The sequence below is a fragment of the Microchirus variegatus genome (assembly GCF_963457635.1).
Source record: "Microchirus variegatus genome assembly, chromosome: 22".
NCBI classification, from domain to species: Eukaryota; Metazoa; Chordata; class Actinopteri; order Pleuronectiformes; family Soleidae; genus Microchirus; species Microchirus variegatus.
Window position 1 is genome coordinate 14,607,178 of NC_139823.1, and position 18,809 is coordinate 14,625,986.

At 44.6% G+C, this 18,809-nt stretch overlaps 1 protein-coding gene across 1 annotated transcript; it reads left to right on the forward strand.

Annotated features, from left to right (window-relative positions):
- Nucleotides 1–297: 297 nt before the first annotated feature.
- On the forward strand, nucleotides 298–18,198 carry cavin2a (caveolae associated protein 2a; the record flags this gene model as incomplete). Its single annotated transcript, XM_083908305.1, has 2 exons — nucleotides 298–892; nucleotides 17,335–18,198. The coding sequence occupies exons 1-2, from the start codon at nucleotides 311–313 to the stop codon at nucleotides 18,196–18,198; spliced, it is 1,446 nt and encodes a 481-aa protein (XP_083764431.1). The 5' UTR covers nucleotides 298–310.
- Nucleotides 18,199–18,809: the final 611 nt, after the last annotated feature.

Consider the following 18,809-nt stretch of genomic DNA (forward strand, 5'->3'; position numbering starts at 1 on the left):
AGTTAGACACACACACACACACACAACTTTTCTGTATTGGGCAAGGCCTGTCTCCATAGTAACAGAGCCCCGCCCCTTTGCCAGGGGAGGTGTTTTTGAAAGTTCACAGTGTGTGTGTGTGCAAAAAAAAAAAAGAGAGGCAGATAAGGGGCGTGGATGTCGGATCAACTCCCAGAAGTAAAAAACAACCTGACCTCACTTCTCAGCCGGAACAAGTGGCTCTTGTCAACCGAGTTCGAGTGCTACTCAGCCCCGTGTTGCTCAGGTGAACTCTCCCTTTACCGCGGGACATCTGACCACTCGTGGCACCATGGAAGAAGAAGGCGCGACCCACGCTGAGCCCGGCAGCAGCAGCAGCATCTCGGGCAGCACCCACACCATCCCGGGCAGCACCCCCACCATCCCGCAGCAGCAGCCTGAAAACACGGAGATGCTCATCCCGAGCTTCAGCCCGTCCTCCGTCCCGTCCTCGCCGACCCCGACCAGCACCCTCACCCGCCTCGGCCTGAAAAGTCCCACCAGCGCCTCCGCGGTGCCACCTGGCAGCCCCGTGGCCGCCGGCCAGGTGAGCGCCATTACCGTGGTGGCGCTGCTGGACAAGCTGGTCAACATGATGGAGGCTGTGCAGGAGAACCAGCATCGCATGGAGCAGCGGCAGGCCGACCTGGAGGGCGTCGTGCGGGTGGTGCAAGGCGACGTGAGCCGGCTGTCCAAGACCCACACCGGAACCTCGAACTGCGTCAGCAAGCTGCTGGAGCGCTCCCGCAAGGTGAGCGGCCAAGTCAAGGACGTGAAGGAGCGGCTGGACAAACAGGCGGTGTCGGTGAAGAAGCTGGAGGCCAACCACAGCCACCTGCTCAAGAGGAACCACTTCAAAGTTCTCATCTTCCAGGTGAGGAGACCTGTAATGATGGACATGGGGGGGGGGGGGATATGGGGGTTACACCACCAAATAACCACAGTGATGTCATCACTATAGTCTAAAAAAAAAAGGACCAAAATATTATTAAATCATAGGAAGTGGGGACATTTTGGCTAGGTGAGGATATTTTAGCTAGGTGGGGACATTTTGGCTAGGTGAAGACATTTTGGCTAGCTAGGTGGGGACATTTTGGCTAGGTGAAGACATTTTGGCTAGGTGGGGACATTTTGGCGAGGTGGGGACATTTTTGGCTAGGTGAGGCTATTTTAGCTAGGTGAGGATATTTTAGCTAGGTGGGGACATTTTGGCTAGGTGAAGACATTTTGGCTAGCTAGGTGGGGACATTTTGGCTAGCTAGGCGATGACATTTTATCAAGGTGGGAACATTTTTGGCTAGGTGGGGACATTTTTGCTAGGTGGGGACATTTTTGGCTAGGGGAGGATATTTTGGCTAGGTGAGGATATTTTTGCTAGGTGGGGACATTTTGGCTAGATGAGGATATTTTTGCTAGGTGGGGACATTTTTGGCTAGGTAGGGACATTTTGGCTCGGTGAGGACATTTTGGCCGCGCCTCACGTTCTGACCCCCCTTAAAATGCATTTTTGAGGGTTAAGAGGGTTAGGAGAGCTGAGTTAAGGACTGTGTTAGGGTTAGGTATGTAGTTGTGATGGTTAAGTTTGGGTAAATGCATAATATCTGTGAGTGTGTGAGAGCTTTTCTGGTCTAAATACTGACCTTGTCCTCATGGGGGACCAAAGCCTGGACCTAATGAAGCAGAACATCCATTTATTTTCAGAATAGTGAGTTCAGGCAGGAAGTAACACGTGACTTGTGGTTAGGTAAATGTTAGGCATGAGGATAATGGGATAAGGTTCAAGGCCGCCTTAAGTAAATGGAAATCAAAGCAAAGTTTAAATAGGAATAGACGTGCGAGTATGTATTTGCATTCACATTTGACTGCAGTAGACGGGGGTGGGAGTGTCTGGATGCGTGCACATTCCTTAAAGCCTCGTGACATGCGATAGTGCTGCAGGTGAACGGCGCTTCATTAAATTTGCAGCACTTGAAATCTTGTCGAACAGGACCTCGGCAGCCCCAGAACACTGATCACAGGCTCTCGAGTGGAGGGCTGTTTGCTGTTATGTGACTCTGTAAATATAATTCAAACACAACAAGACTAATTCTGTGTGTGTGTGTGTGTGTGTGTGTGTGTGAGAGAGAGAGTGAAGGGGAAGAAGAAGAAGAAGGGTGTGTCTGGGAATGGAGCAGTAGAGGATAATAGGCGAGGGCTTAAACACTGGCTCTGACTGGATCTGTTTACACCCCACAGTCATAAGTCATGCAGACTGATAGCTGTCGGATGGTTTTACCACTTTACCGGCCCCCCCATCACACCTTAGAGGCTAAAACTCTACACTGGCACTGGCTGAATATGTTATAAACTTCCCCAGTTTCCCTCGGGAAAATGACTTAAGAGTGAGCAATCTGTCCTAACGTAACCCTGTCACTCACTTACTCTTAAAACTGAAAAGCTTGAAAAGGCTTTCATCTGGCGGCCAACGCTGAACTCAAACACGTGTTCGGGGGGTTGAACGCACAACCGTTTTCGTCGTTAATTCATTCTCTACCTCAAAATGATGATGCTTTGTTCTTTAACAAGGGGGAAGATATTGATTTTTTCGATTCTAGTGTCACATTTAAGAAGTTTGAATCAAAGAACATGATTTTATTACAACAAACCGATTGATCTGGCCTACTTGTGTTTTCAATAGTCATTAATCATGTGTTCCATAGTGTGTGTGTGATGTGTGCATTTCCATTCAACCACAAAACATGGCTTCTCTGTGCAGTACTAAGTGCATGTTTTCCTCTTCTTATACGTGTGTGGGTGCGTCCTAGCGTGTGCATGCAAGTGTGTGTGCGTGTGTGTGTGTGTGTGTGTGCCCAGGCAGTGAAAACGGGGTTGGTGAAGGGATGGTGGTGGCAGTGGTGGTTGTGGTGGTGGGGGGGGCATTGTTGACACAGCCTGAGCTGCTGAGAGCTCTTAACCGTCGTCGTTATCTGGTTTCCCAGGTACTGAGGCTCTGTTGTTCGAATGCAACAGGTGCCAAGACCTTACCCTGTGCACAACAAGGCCGCTCTGTGTGCCTGTGTGGGCGAGGCAGCGCAGATCGATCTGTTTGAATCTCTGGCTCGTCTTTTCTTCTTTCTTTCTTTCTTTCCGTCTTGCTCAGAGGGAGCGACCTGCTGCTTTAGTGATACGGAGAGTGGATGGCATGAACTGTTATGTGCACAACCTTTTTTTTCGAACTTCAGCCTCATTCCCAGCGTGTGGGAGTGCACACACACACAAAGTTTGTTTAATTATCAGGAGTGCCGCGTTGCCAGCAGGCACTGGTTTAAAGTGGTGCTCTGACGTCTCTCCGGGCTGAGCTTCCTCCTCCAGCTTTTGAGTCAAACTGAGGGCGGGGCATTTGCAGATGGGTGTAGCAGGGTCAGGTGTGACCTCGAGGGCTTGTGTGAACACCATGTGCTGCATGTGCAGCGTGCCCATTGGATGTCGCGTCGGTTCAGGTCAGGTGTATGCAGTTACAGAGCCGGTATGAGACTCGGCGTGCCTTAGGGGAGTGAGGAATAAAAGAACCAAGTCTCGTTCCTTCTCCTGAGTTGCCTCTTTTTTTGTGTCCATCACTTCCTGCTTCACCTGATCTCTTGCTTTTTACTTGATTTTTTCCATCTGGACTAATATGTTCCGTGTCTGATATATTTTTATTTGATGTTCAGACATTTTCTTTCCCTGCTGACACGGCTCTCTCCCTCTGTTTTTGTGACAAAGGGTGAATTCCAATTCCTTGCTTAAAGGTGCATTATGTAATAAATCTAAAGCAACTGGCCATAAAATCCTCCTAATATGTCACAGAGACTCAGGAATAATGTTCATATAACAAACTGAACTCACCAATAACAACAGTACAGACAAAATATTTGCATTAAAAAAAATCTTTTGCAGACTGCAAATCATGTTTATGTTTTGAAATCATGTTTTGGCGTGTGGCGCCACCTACCGCCTTCTACCAATCATTTCAGTCAGTAGAGTCTTAGCTGCCGAGCATCCACGGGTTGCCAGTTACGTCAGAAAACGAAACCTAAAAGACCTCTGTATTTTGAATTTGAATGTAGTAACTGTTTTTGGCCACATTCTTACATATGGCACCTTTAACCCTCAATCTCAAAAATGTGCGCTCCCGCTAGTGCAAGTTTAAGGGCTGTATCGCCCTCAATATTGAGATTTTCCGAGACCACTCTTCGGAGCAAGGGCTACCCAGAATGCATTGGGTGTTTTCATATAACAAAGATGGTGCCGAAAGCAGCGAAACGCGTACGCTACAAATTCAGTGTTTTCTTTGTTAATAGAGATATAAAAATTATAAAAACCATTGTATTATCTTTAGTTTAGGCCCATATTATGGATTACTGACGTTATTGTTGCGTAGCATTTATTTTTATTTTACGATCTTTTGTCAATAGCCGGCCATTTGCTATGGTTTACTTTTCAATAAGCCGTGGTGTGTGGTAACTGTCAGCTGAATATGTCCGTGGTTGTGGTATTTGTATGAGTATCATCTTATAACTAACTGACAACCTAATAACTTGACTGACAAAGGGATTGTAATAAATAATCGCGACGTGAATGTGTTCTTCTTCTTCTTTTTTGGAGTTGACAGACTGGACGCAGCTTTGGCGTTATTCTGCCCCCTACAGTCTGAAGACGTATCTGCATTTTAGGGGTGTCCCATTTCTAAGTGACAAAATAACCCTCAACACTTGGTTTTGATAGGAATTGGCCCAAAGTCTTTGGTGACGCCACCTGTCCTGGTTCCCTGACATTACAGCCAAGCTCATGCCATCACAATACCTTTGATCGTTTGCTGATCGCCCCAAGAGCTAAGCTCGCCGTGCCAGCTTTGTAGTCACTGGCCGAGGGGCTCCTCCACCTCTTCCTCTCCTCACTTGAAAGAGCACATCTAAAATACTCATCATCTTGTGCGTGCCAGCCGAGGTGGAAACACAGAGGGCTGCAGGGTGGACTTTGTATTTGCAAACTGTACGTGCTCCAGGTTTTGGCCGCAGTCGGTCAGAAAGGACAGCGCTTTCTGCCGCTCCGCTGCATTCCTGTACATAACAAGGACTAATGAGGACTTAATTGCTGCTGCTTTGGCCTTGTTTGTTTGTTTTTTGTGCACCAGTGCTTTTCCTGTCTCCACAAGACTCCACGCCCCCCTCATATCCAGGCCTACACACATTAATATGCACATGCACAGCCTACTCAAAATCCCAGCCACGTGAGGATTCCACCGTGTACAGTTTAGAGATGGTTCTGGTAATTAGTGTTTGCAAAGATGACATGGTTTTGGTTGGATTACACGCGTCTTTTCTATTACACACGGATCAAACCAAAGGCTTTTACCTGATCAGAACAGTCACCCTGGAGATCCAACAGCGCATTTTATCTCGCATCACTGTGGCATGTTTCATGAACTACGGCATATTTTCTCCCGAAATCTCCTGTGACAGAAGCCGTTTATGTCTGAGTAGATCCTAATCTGCCCATCTGTGTCCATTTCACAGTCCAATTTCATCAGAATAAACAAGTCGGCCGCTTTGGCAAAACCAACAAACAACTCCCTGAGAATGCAGTTTGTTCTCTCAATTTGCACACACACAAATGCACACAGAGGCCCGATTCATGTCATTGGTGGATATTAAGAAGTAGAAGGATTGGAGTAAGTTGATTGTGTTGAATTCCCTTGGGGTTAATGTGGAATGTGAATAATAATTAATATTTGTCCTGAGTGACTTGATACTGCTGTGATTCTGCAACTTTCCATTGAAAATGCCTTGTATCTATACAAGGCTTGGTTAGAAGCTCAGTTGTTAATTGGCCAGTTATTCCTGTATAACAGATCATTGCTTGGGAACTTCATACATTGAAATGACATATCGGTCCCAGATTATATATTGAACGTTCAGTCAGTGGCGGAATTCATGAATATAGAAGCACGGCATGGCAAAACCACTTGGAAAAAACATGTTAAACAGGGTTCCTACGAGGTATGGAAAAGTATGGAATTTAATTTGAATAATTTCCAGGTCTGGAAGTATGGAAAAGGGGGAAAAAAGTATGGGAAAATGTTTGTTTCCAGACTATTATCCCACTTTCTAAAATTAAATATATTAATATATACAAATGAAAACAAGTTACTAACCCGACATAGCCTACCTGTAGATGATATGAAACTAATCAAGCTGACTGTAGAATGGTGTCGCGTTACCGTGGTTACCGTTACTGACTGTGGGTCGTTTTCCGAGGGCTGGCTTCATGAAAAATGAGTGAAGGATTTTAAAACCATTTATTTACATAATAAGCATCTAAAAATTGGTATTCAGATGTTTAATATTGACAGAGAAGTCTGGAAATTTGAGTCTGAAAAAGTATGGAATTTTAAAATATTGAATGTGTTGGAACTCTGGTTTAAAAAAGGAATAGCCTTTTAAATCCATGCCAGTGCAAGTGTTCACTGAGTCAGAGCTGTCAACCACTATTGAGCAACTTCCATATCACATTGCAGTAATATAAATATATATATAGTACCTCGCATCCACATTATATACAGAGGCTGCAGCTGTCTTTGTAGTCTTGAAGTTGCGCTGAAGGACCTGCGATGACATGACATTTGTTTCCTTTGCGTCTTATTCTTAAGTTTTACGTTTATAAGGGGGCTTTCCCTTTAACCCTTAAATGTATTTCAAAGTTACAGTCTATTATTTGTTAACTTTTCCACCTGTCACCAGCTTCTCACAAAGGATCTGAGTGATTGGCTTAAGATGAGTTATTGTTACTTTTGTACGCTTTCGTACCAGTCATCACAGAACCTTTGTAAGCTGACACTTCACCAAAGGTCGAGGCTTAATCTGAGCTTTCAGCAGCGGGACTCGACTTTTTACAGACTCTTAAGATGGTGGACAAACCTGTAAATGTTCCCAGCCTCACCCCAATCTTTTACCTATACTGTAGTATATTGACAAAAGGAATCAGTTATCTGAAGTTGTGTTTTAATAACCAAGCCAAGCTGTGTACCGTACATAAAAATATAGATTTACCACAAGAAATCTCCTGAAGTCGGTCCCAAAAGTGAGCAGGATTGTGCAGTTAAGGTTTAAAATTGAACATTGAATGCAAATTTCGTCCCAAATCTGATCTGTTTGGATGTAATTAGGCATTTGAGTGTTGTGAGACTGCTCATATTGCGTGTGTTCAGGTAGAAACTTCCATTATAAAAGGGGATCTATGTCTACAGGTTGGAGCAGGTCCACCAGCTGTAGGCAACAGCTGAGATTTGTTGAGAGTCTCTCTCAAGCAGATAATAAACTGCATTAGCTTATAGCCTGGAGCGGTGCTGTTTCACTGCGTTCAATCATGTCGGCTGTAGATGTTATCAAGCTTTAACCTGCACAGATGTTTAAAGTAATAGTATAGTTGGCGTATAACAGCGTGGCAACCTCTCATTGGTGCCACAAGTCGAGTGTGGACGAGGACACAATCAGATGCACAGAAATTCCTCAACCTCCTTATCTGACGCTTTCATGGAGTGGCTTGTTCACTGTGAGCTGGCACAGCTGATTACAACTGCATGTATGTGCTGGGACCTGTTGGCTTGTTGGCAGCAAGAGGAGTGGGGATGTGGTTAACCCCAAAAACGTGGACGAATATGCAAAGGAGTAGACCAACAAGTGTGTTATTGTTGTTTTATTCTGAAATAAAGTGCCAATCAATGGCCTGAGTGTGTATGAGTGTCTGAACTCGGGACTGATAGTCCAACATTTTTCAACCACTCGGGCGTTTACGTGCATGTTAAAAGTCGGACTAAGACAATAATTCAGTTTTCTTGATGTCATTTAAACACATTAGTCCGACTAAAATGGAGCTAGTCTTAGTCTGACTAAAGGCCACATTACACTGCGGAATGCATTATCCAAATGCATAACCCCTCGAGCCCTCATAGTTCTCCGTCATGGTGCCGGATACGCACTGCAATTTCCCGCCCAATCAGTAGGGGTCGCTACACTAGGTTGTTGTGCTTCTGGCTACAGTGAGCAATGGCGTCCGAGAGAGAAAGACTGTTGTTGTTGTTGCAGCTGAATAACATTGAAACAGTGGCAGTTTTTCACCTGAACTAAATATTTTTCTGTGTCCCGGAACGCAGTTTTTAAGATCATTTGAGGCGAGAAATTGGCCATTTAGAGTCTTCACATGTGGTTTGTGTATTAAGATGTGACGTATTTATAGTTAGGCAGCGAAGTTGTCGGCGGTGATCAGCGCACAGTTGCCGGCACATCTCGGCTTGTCCTGAGAACCAATCGCAGCCCTTACCGTCTCCGTTGTCCCTTGACAAAAATTTTGTGCAGCCGGAGACAACGGAGAGGCTCTGCGACAGGCTCTCAGTCGACGTAGAGGGCTGTCCGCAACTGACGTAGAGCAGTTTACGCAGAAGTATACATTGGGCTTAACATACCTGGATAATGCGATTCATAGTCTGATTACTCCTGCATGTATATGCTTAGTCCGACTGGGGTTGAACTTGTTGTTCTGCGCGTGCACCAACGTTTGTCACCCAGAAGTAGTAGAAGACACAGCAACCACAATCACAATTTAATTTGTATCACGATTAACATGCACAGCAGGTACGAAACCACCAACGGACGAGGAGTCAGACGTACGAGTCAGCAGTCTAATTGCCTGTCTTGGTCAGTAGATTTACATGCACAGTTAAATGGAGCTGAGTGACTGCTCAGGAAACATCTAGACCGTTATCTTACAGCTAGTTTGTTCCCTGTCAAAGCAAAGACGGACGACACGGCAGCTCCTTAAAGTGAAGCCAAAACATCTGGATTGCCTTCAATGTCTGGCTGCAGTATAGGTCATAAACCAAGCCTCCTACATCAATCCGGAACAATGTCTTGAGATTTACTGTAGGTTTGAACATTCTTTGGAGTATTGTGGGAAAATACGCCGTTATTCATTCATCTCTTGAATGTTCTAGATGTCGGTCGGCACAACTCGAGCATAAAGAGCAGGACGCTCGCCCAGTCAGTGCAAATGACTGACACGGTGAAAACACTCAGGTTAAACTGGAATGAAATAACTGTAATAGACCTCTGTTACGCTGCAGACATGTCATTGTAGAATAAGCACAGGTGTAATTAAGATAAACTGTGGCTACATTGATTCCCTGTCATGGCTCTGCTGTTGTGCCTGCCGTCTGTCTGGATTGGCTCATCATCACGCTTCAGGAGGCTGAACACAGTCCATAATGAACTTTATCACACTTTTGCTTTTCTTCCTATGACATAATGTTTACCATGGAAAAGACCTTATTTTGTTTTTGTCGCATATCTTTAAGGATATGCTAATACAAGCCTGGAACATTTAGAGAAAAACGAATCACGCAGCCCTACCCATGGCAAATGGTAAAAAAAAAAGGATTTCATTCTTTGTTCACAGCTAAATTCTACATCTTTCTACATGTGCTTTTGGGTGCAAGAAAATACGAGTAAAAATATATTTTTGTTGTTGGGGAAACCCAAAGAGCAAAGGAGAAAGAAGTCTACAGAGATGGGTGATGAGCATGTGTGCGCATGGGGATGTTTCACACACACAAGTGCTCGCTCTTCAGGTTTGACGAGTTTGCTGTTCTGTTACAGTCTCTGAGGCAAAGGCGAGCTCGTAACTGCAGCTAAAACTGTAAAACGCTGCTTTTAACAGCTTAAGTAACAGCGCTTTGTTGATATTGGAGAGGCATGCTGGGAATACGCTATTCAAGTTGATTTTTAATTGTACCTTTTTGACATTAACGGTGACTTCTTGAATAAAAGCTGACAAAATAAACTGAATGACTACAAAATAACAGGGGCTATATTAGAGACAAATAAAGGTGTGGCGGTTTTAATCTTCCACCATATCCCATGATGCACTGCTCTTTTTTGTGTGTGTCTGTGTGTCTTCGGAACAGCCAAGAGTACATATTTTTACGTGTTTCATTACGCCTCGGGTATAAATAAAGTCATAACAATAACCGCTTTCACTTGCTCCCACTTGCCCTTCTTCTGTAGATTTTTTTTCCCTCCCTCCCTCGCACAAAATACAGAAAATTATCAACTTGGGGAACAGACAATGTCGCATACATGGTTAAAGATGTGTTGCCGTTTGTGTGCTCGCTGTCCTGTCTCATTATGTAACAAGGTAAATAGCTTCTGTCCCCTCCCTTGTGTTCTCTGACGTTAGACTTGACCTTGGTTTGCCAAACCACACAGACCGTCCAGTCCTATCATAAAGACCTCTGCAGGCATCAGGAAGGATGGAAAACAATGGGCATTTGGGGCTTTAGTGTTCTTATTTCTCTGGCCTTAAATAAAACATAGAAATCCTACATGTCTGGAGATAACGCGGTGACTTCCTGGCTTCTCCGTGTGAAGTAAACATTGTCACAATTGCTGGTGGCCTTATCGAAAGAAAAAAAAAGGGCTTATGTTTCTGCTCCGCTCTTATCAAACAATGGCGCCGATATGTGCCGTTTGGGATTGTGTTGAAGCGATGTCCGAAAGGAGGATCCCGGGAGCGTTAAAATAAAAGCGCTGAAGGAGATTAACATATAGATTTAGTGAAGGGGTTGTAAAACGTGCGGGGGGAACACTGACGTGATCATTCATCGTACGTGCGGGAGGATTGTGCAAGACGAGCAGTTCGGTCTGATGTAGGGTGCCAGGGGTGACAAAAAATCTGATGGCCCAGTCATGCGCTGAAATTCTAATCGATATCTTATCATGTATGCAATCACTTACTCGACGTGAACACTGCTGAATATGAAACGTGTCGTCGTCCGAGGTGCACAGACAGCTATTCTGTAAATTACAGGCTTGTGAAGTTTTTATTTTTTCACTTTCAACAGCCGTCATCTATCGGGGGGGGGATAATAATGGCTGCTTCTCTAAATTGCAGTAATTCACACACTCACCCAACATGTTTGCATGACATCGCACCTGAATTGGCTATTGTGTTGTGTGTGTGTGTGTGTGCGTGTGATTACACAAGCATTGCGAGGCCAGTAAACACGCCGTGTTTTCCTTTGGTGAGGCTGAACTGGGAGGGGTGACGATGGGGAAAGAATGCCCCAACTTGTTATGCAAAGCGTCTCGCTTATGCTTATGCGGCCGAGCATTGGCATGAAGATATTTATCACAGTGGGAGAAGCCCGCCTTTGTCGTCATGTGAGGTAAATGGTTAATACGGTAACATTTGTGTAGTAGAGTGCAGACCTGTGTCGAGTGCACCCGGAGTTTATCATGTTCCGTGTCAGCCCAGCACCATGTCAAATAAGATTCCATTTCCCCTCTTTCCTTCCTCTGTCAGCAGATGTCGGTCGGTTGGTTATGCAACATGCCGGGTGGGGATGAGAGGGATGCACTGTAATCAAAGCATATGCAGACATAGGCAAATTTGCACTGCCACTGCCACGTTTCAGGTGGACGCACTGAAAGGCTGTCTGGTTCTGACCGTAAAACCAGTCTTTAATCTACCTTCATCTACCAAAGAGGTAGATTATGCATCAGATAAAGGTAATAGGCAAATTAAAAGTATAAAGGGGAGTGGGGAAGCGACCAGAAGGACAGTTCAGAAACCGAGCTTTATCTTAAGCCCTTTGTTTGAATTATTCAATAGGGGGAAGGTCTGATAACAATTGATACAAAAGCGTGAGAGGCTTTGACGTCACGTTCATTTCATTTGCAATCTCTTCTCGACTAAGCCTCTCGTCTTTGTCGTCCTGTAAAGTAAATAATTGCTGGGGGCATGGCGTTAGCAAGGTGCAAAGTGTGCACACATGCAATTCTCTCTGTGTGTGTGTGTGTGTGGTGATGATGGAGGAAGTGTAACCCTCTCATTGGCGCAATCCCCTGGAGGCACCTGACTGACTGACGGCAACACACCTGTACCAAACTCGCCTCTTAGGGAGGATTAGGTGAATCTTCAGCGCCAGGACAACACACCTGTTTAAATTGCTTTCATACACAAACGCCCACAACGGACCATTATAGTGTAACTGTTTATATACGTATGTAGCTCTCGCTGATGTGCGGATGCCGTGTGTGTGTGTGTTTGTGTGTATCCTGTTTTGACTGTAATGGAAAGATGAGCATAATTAAACTGACCTCAAGCAACACGATATTGTAACACAAGCTGCTGATTGATGTTGGGTGTGGTGGTGTATTACTCTCCTCCCCATACTTAACACATTGGGGCGACACACGCACAGATGTAGAATGGGATATAAAATTAGCGGTGTGAGGAGGGCAAGGACTTTCATTTTTGCACGTCCAGACTAGAATGCATACCTGGATTTTTTTCAAACTAAAACAGGACCTGCTGCATTTCCATCCAGGCATATTTTGAAACTTCCATCCTGTCCAAAAACATTCCTCATTATGCGTGTTGTTATGATTCTAACGTTGAGGCGAGTGTTCTGATGGAAAAATTATTTATTATTTCACTGTGAGTTAAAGTGGTCAATATGTGCCCATGTAAACACACACGCACACAGACACGGTGTAATGGAAACAGAGGAGAAAGAAAAAAATAGTATAGGATATCATTACACACATGGTATCAACACAAAACACATAGTCACAATGTAATGTAAGCCTATCTGAGCCCTTTCAATGAGCTACTACACTGCCCTGCCCCTCCCTGAGCACAAACCACACCCCCACCACGCTGCAGAATACAGCAGTAGAGTCGACTGTGTTCAGTGACTTTAATAGGTTCAGCCTCAGTGGCACCTTTTCATCCTTGCAATTAGACGGCACTTCTGCCACGCAAGTGTGGAAACCAGAATTTAGACTCGTACAGAACATCCTTGAAGTGTGTGTGTGTGTGTGTGTGTGTGTGTACGCCCCCTACGTTAAGTACGATGAAGTCGCTGTCGCAATAGATTAACTTTTGTTTTTCCGGCGAGCACTAAATGCAAATGCGTTTTTACTTTTCTTTCGTCCTGTGCTGTTGGACTCTGATTTGAAACAATAGCCAGTGTCTTACATGGCTGCGCACAAATGCAGAGGCACACACACACACACACACACACACACACATTCTTGCACATACTGTATCACATTCTCAGTGGCTAATGTGTGCTTGCTTAGAAGCTGCGCTAATGAACAGGGTTCCCAAGAGAGATGTGGCAGAATGTGAAGTCCTCACACACACACATTCTTGCATAGGGAAGACGTGGGTCAAATGGTATTAAGGAAATTGTACACTACCGTTCAAAAGTTAGGGGTCACCTATAGAATTTTTCCATTAAAAGTCACACTTTTATTCATCAAAAGAGTTGCAAAATGTGCAAACATAATTGCACAAGGGTTTTCTAATCGTCCAATAGCCTTCTAACGCAATTGGCAAACACAATGTACCATTAGAACACTGGAAATGGGCCTCTATACACCTATGTAAATATTCTATTAAAAAACAGACGTTTGCAGCTAGAATAGTCGTTTACCACATTAACAATGTATAGGGTGTGTTTCTGATTAATGTAGTGGTGTATTCATTGAAAAAAAGTGCTTTTCCTTCAAAATTAAGGACCCCAAACTTGTGAATGGTAGTGTACTTTTTCCTTTTGTTGTAGTTTGCTTGGAAAACTGTGGGCGACCAAACACAAACGCACAGTAAAAACCCGAATGGAAGATGTAGAAAACGACTCGTTGATGTCACGACTTCATACGGAATGTAAATCAACGATCGGCACGCCGTGTAACGTGTTAATCGAGCCGCCGATAAACGTTTAAACTGTGGGCTGCAGTGTATAGAAGGAGAGCGTCGTCCTTATTAGAAGCGAGGCTTCTTTTTTTCTTTTTTCCCCTCCCACATGCTCCAGTAGCCACGCTGATTATATCAAACATGTCTGAGCCAAATCAGACAGCGTATGACCTGCCTGAACTGGAGCAGAGGCGTGAAGACTGAATCGCTGGAATAACATCAGTAAACGTTGGCGGGAAGATTCGTCTTGACTATGAAAGAGCGCAGCGCAGGGGGTCAGCAGAGGTCACTCGGGCTACGGTTTCCTAATCATGACTGGTCAGATTCCGGTGGTGCTTGTAACCGTATGTTCTCGTCCTTTTCAGGCTGATAAAAAGGTGTACTGTTGAATGCCTTTTTTGGAAATGAGCACACAGTAAAGGTAGATAAGCATAATCCCTGCAGAATTATAATTTTACCAGAGGCAAGCTGTCACGTAGATCGCCGTAAAACTGCAACTTCAGTCTGTACGAACATGTTCTGTCTTCATGGGCGTGGTGCAGTGTCACGGAGACGAAACTAAAAGGAGCGAATTGCACTTAAAGCAAATGAGGGGCAGCGGTAACCTGACCTGTTCCCCAAGGTGCTGCCTTTATCTTTGGATTTCGAGTTACAAACCTAATGTGCATCACGATTCCTGGCTTTTTTAAAAGGATGAATGATATACCTATTGGACAGGAAAGAAAGAAAAGAAGTTTGTGATCCCTATAATTATAAGAAACGGTTCTTAGATTTGTTTTGAAGCCCAGAAGAAGAATCCCTTATTTATTCATCTTAGGCAATCACTCACTCTCTCTCTCTCTCTTAAATAAACACATTCTTAAAGCTGCTATCAGTGAAATGCTTACGTTAAAATGTATGTAAGATAGCTCTATATTCTGACGGCTATCACTGATCACGAGATAAGTAAACTAGCACTTATCTAGAGTGTTTGCTCAGCTGAATTTTTATGAAATGGAATTTCTCAAAAATTGGAATAGCACATCCAGATTGGGGGGGAACAAGGGGAGTGCGATTTTGCCCTTATAATCAACCCTCAAAATGTAGTGAGCTCTGATGCGGGCTTAAAACGAAGTGGAAGATGGAATTACCCATGATGCTTTGCGAATTCGGAGAGCCGGCTGATTTTATTCAACAAAGATGGCGGTCCACATCGGCCGAGGAACAATTTCGTTGTAATATATTTTCGCAAATTAGCCCGTTACAATGTCAAAATGTGTTGGAATACGCTGGTTTGATATACATCCAAAGGACCATTGAGTTATGAACACTAATGTCAGAAAATAACTGACTATTTATGAGCAGCTAACTAGCTAGCTAGCGGCTATTTTCCGAGTGCTTTGAACGCCTTCGAAGCACTCGGCAAAGCCGCTAGCTAGCTCTGCTACATCTGGGTAGTTTTGTCAATGTACTGGCGTTCACTTGAACACGAATACCCCAGATTTGTCAGATTTCAATCACATTCGTGTTATAGCGTTTACGAGGACGGAGGGAAAACGACATTGACGGAGAAAAACAAACAACTGGTTCTGCCGGCATTTTTCCTGAATGAAAACAGTTCCAGTTGAATGAAACAGCTCCACCAGTAGAATTGTCAACATGCGACGTAGGTTAGCATGTTCGCTCTACTCTAATTTTTATATAGTGGTGTCCCAATTCCATAGGGAAGCCACTTACCTCAACGAGGGGAATTTACTGTTGAGGGCACTTTAAACCAAGTGGAAATTTTAAGGGGGAGGTATTGGGACGGGGCCTTTAACTGTGCATGGAAACATTCTGATCGTCATGGGTCTCATGGTTCAGACAGTAAATCTCAATCCCAGTATCCCACCATCTCTTTATCCAATCAGGAGGCCGTTTCTGCTGGTGAGGGTAGGCGCTGTGTGAACGCATTCCCCCATTCACCAAATGCTTTTATGGGTTGATATAGGGAGGAGGCAAATTCTTTCCTTAGCCGAAGATTAGGCAAGAAAATGACACAAGTGACAGTAGCGTGAAGTAATGAAGAAGCCCTCCACTGCATTTTTGCCACTTCTAACAAAACTTTTAAAACAGTCCCTGTGCCTTTAAGAGCACATGGACACATTTTTTTTGTTTGCACTGTCTGAGAGATACCACACATGCTTGGCACACACCTGATCTGCCTGCATGCCTGAGATCAAGGCAAGCTGTAGCAAGGGATTGCAAAGTGGAAGAAAGAAAAGGGAACATTTCTATTATGGGCCCACAAACTATCAATGAATTATTAATGAATCTTTTGGTCGAAAATGATGACACTCTTTTATCAAAATAGTTGGAGATCGTTGCATCTCTAGTCTATTCCCTGTGCGCTTGTTAAGATTCATAAATAGAATGCTGTGTACTCATTCCATGTCACAGATGCTATCTTATTTCATCTCACACATTTGACCAATTTCAAAAGCGCAGGCGTGGTTTCACTATAGCGAGATTACAGTGTCTGGCAGATTGCATGCGTGTCACACTACTTTCTTTTTCGGGCATCAAAGGTAATGGACAAGAGGCAGGGACTCTTCCAGATCATCTGGTTCGCCCAGTCCTTAGGTATGTGTTAATGACACGCCAAGAACAGCACATTGCACTGTCCCTCAACAACCAAAGGCATCCTGTCATTTTAAGCACCCCAGCGAGCTGCAATGCAGTCATACTTCACGTCAGTGTCTACAAAAGCATTGTTCTCAAGCAGCCTTCTAAAAGTAGCAAAAACACAACTTCATCTCCAGTAAAACCTTCATTAGAACAAAGGGCTATGATGACTGTCAGCAGCCGGCTTTGATTCATGTCGAGCTTCTTCCTCCTCGGGATTCTTAAGTCGTTGTGGTTGTTGTTGTTGTTGTTGTTGTTGTAAAAGAAAGACAAATCCCATAATGCATTTCACAACTGCAACATGAATGTCAGTGTTAGGTGTCTATAAAATGTCTCATCCAAATCCAAAGGGTGAAGTATGCAGACATCACCTCGGGTCTTAAAGGGACACGCACACACTTTAATGCAGGCTTGATCTTGTACACATGCGTAGTTCACAGGATTATCTCATAATGAAAGTGTTTGTCGACCAAACAGGACGGGTCGGGCCCACACTGATGCTCGGTGTTTACATATATTGAGGTAAATAGGAGCAGAGAGATTGTGAGACTCCTGTTATAATAAAGGAGGCATGCAGGAACTGGTTTCCCTTCAGTCCTCAGCACGCAGACCAACCCTACATGTCAAAATGTGTTAAAGACAGTCATTCATTTGTAAGGGCCAAAGGGTCAGGAGAATACATTAACATCTTAATGGGGAATGTGCATGGATTCAAGCAACATTGTCAAGAATTCCTCAGAAGGCAACTGGACGAACCCCCGACTGTGTCTTATACAAACAAAGATTTTGGAGATCATGTGTTGGAATGCATCCGTTAAAGTTTTTTTTTTTTTATGTCACTGCAATTTCCCTTTTATGTCTCATTAAACACCTTTATTGTTATATCCCTCTCTTTCATAGGAAGACAACGAGATCCCCACCAGTGTGTCGGTGAAAGACTCCCTCAAGACCCCACAGCCAAGCCAGTATGACGCAGAATCCACCCATCCTACTCCATCCATTGCAGGCTCTGTCGATGGTAGCCGTGGCCACGACGAGGGCCTCCAGACCATTAGCCTGTCCTCGGACGACGACGATCATCTCACAGCACACCAGGAGGAAGATATGCTGGATGGCGAGCTGGGCTGTGGCACTTCCCGCCCCTACGAGCGAAGGGCAGACAAATTCAAGCGCAACAGCCTGAAGAAGGTCGACAGCCTCAAGAAGGCCTTCTCGCGCCAGAGCATTGAGAAGAAGATGACCCAGATCACCACCAAGATTGTGCCTCCAGAGAAACGTGACAAACTCATGAAGAGTCTCACCCCGAACCACCCCAAAAGCCCGACCGCCAAATCCTCCTCATTCAAGGTGTCTCCCATGACCTTCAATATAAAGAAGGTCAGAAATGGCGAGGAGACCACGGATGAAAAGGTTTCACCTGTGGAAGGAGCCCATGTGGAGATTCCCTCCCTGGGAGGCTTGGATGTTGAGGTCCCCGTGGCGGAGGTGCACACCTGTGACGTGGAGGAGATCCGGGAGGCGCTAATTCCTCCCACCCCAGACGCCACAAAAGCAGAGCTGGCAGTCAACGGAAACACGGCTGCAATTGAGTGCGAGGTTAATGGCGATCATACTGCTGGCCTGGCAGAGCCAGAACATGATGAAGATATTGGCGAGGATGAAGAAGAAGACGAGGAAGAAGAAGAGAAGCTCAAAACTCCCGTTGAGGCGGCAGCCGATGCCCAGATTCCTACAGCAGCAGCTGCTGTGGAGCAAGTGTCTTAATATAATAATAGAGTATTTTTTTTGAGCACACGTTTTAATTTCACATTATTTCTTTTTCTTCCTCAAGTTTTTGCCTTTAACACCCACCAAGTAAACATATTAGAAACATACTAGTAGTGCCTTTAGTCAGACCATCCTAACAGAACATTTGATTATCTTCAGGACAGTTTAAAACCTTGAAGTGTCGCTCACTCTCTTATTTCCACCACCTTCTGTTATACCAGAAGAAGATCTGGTATTGACATGGTTCCACAAAATTGTGTAGTCCAAATCTTTGATCCACGGACGACGCTGCAAATAATTCTAATCTCACAACATGAGAGAAGATCCAATGACTTAAAAAGGAAATGACTTGTGGTCAGCAACAAGTAATTTCCAATGGAAATAAATCCCCAATTTCTGCTATATTCTTCTTTTTGAGGTCCATTAACAACTGGCACGGAGTGTGGACTATGTAACACTTGGACCTCAAACCTGTTGAAATGTGGGCCACCTCTGCACTAAAATAGGTATTCCTTAACGCTCGATTTGGGTCGTCCAAGGAAAGCAATGCGGCGTCGGCGCACCGTAACTCACTCCCCATCGACTGGTGCCCACCGCTCGAGCATCGG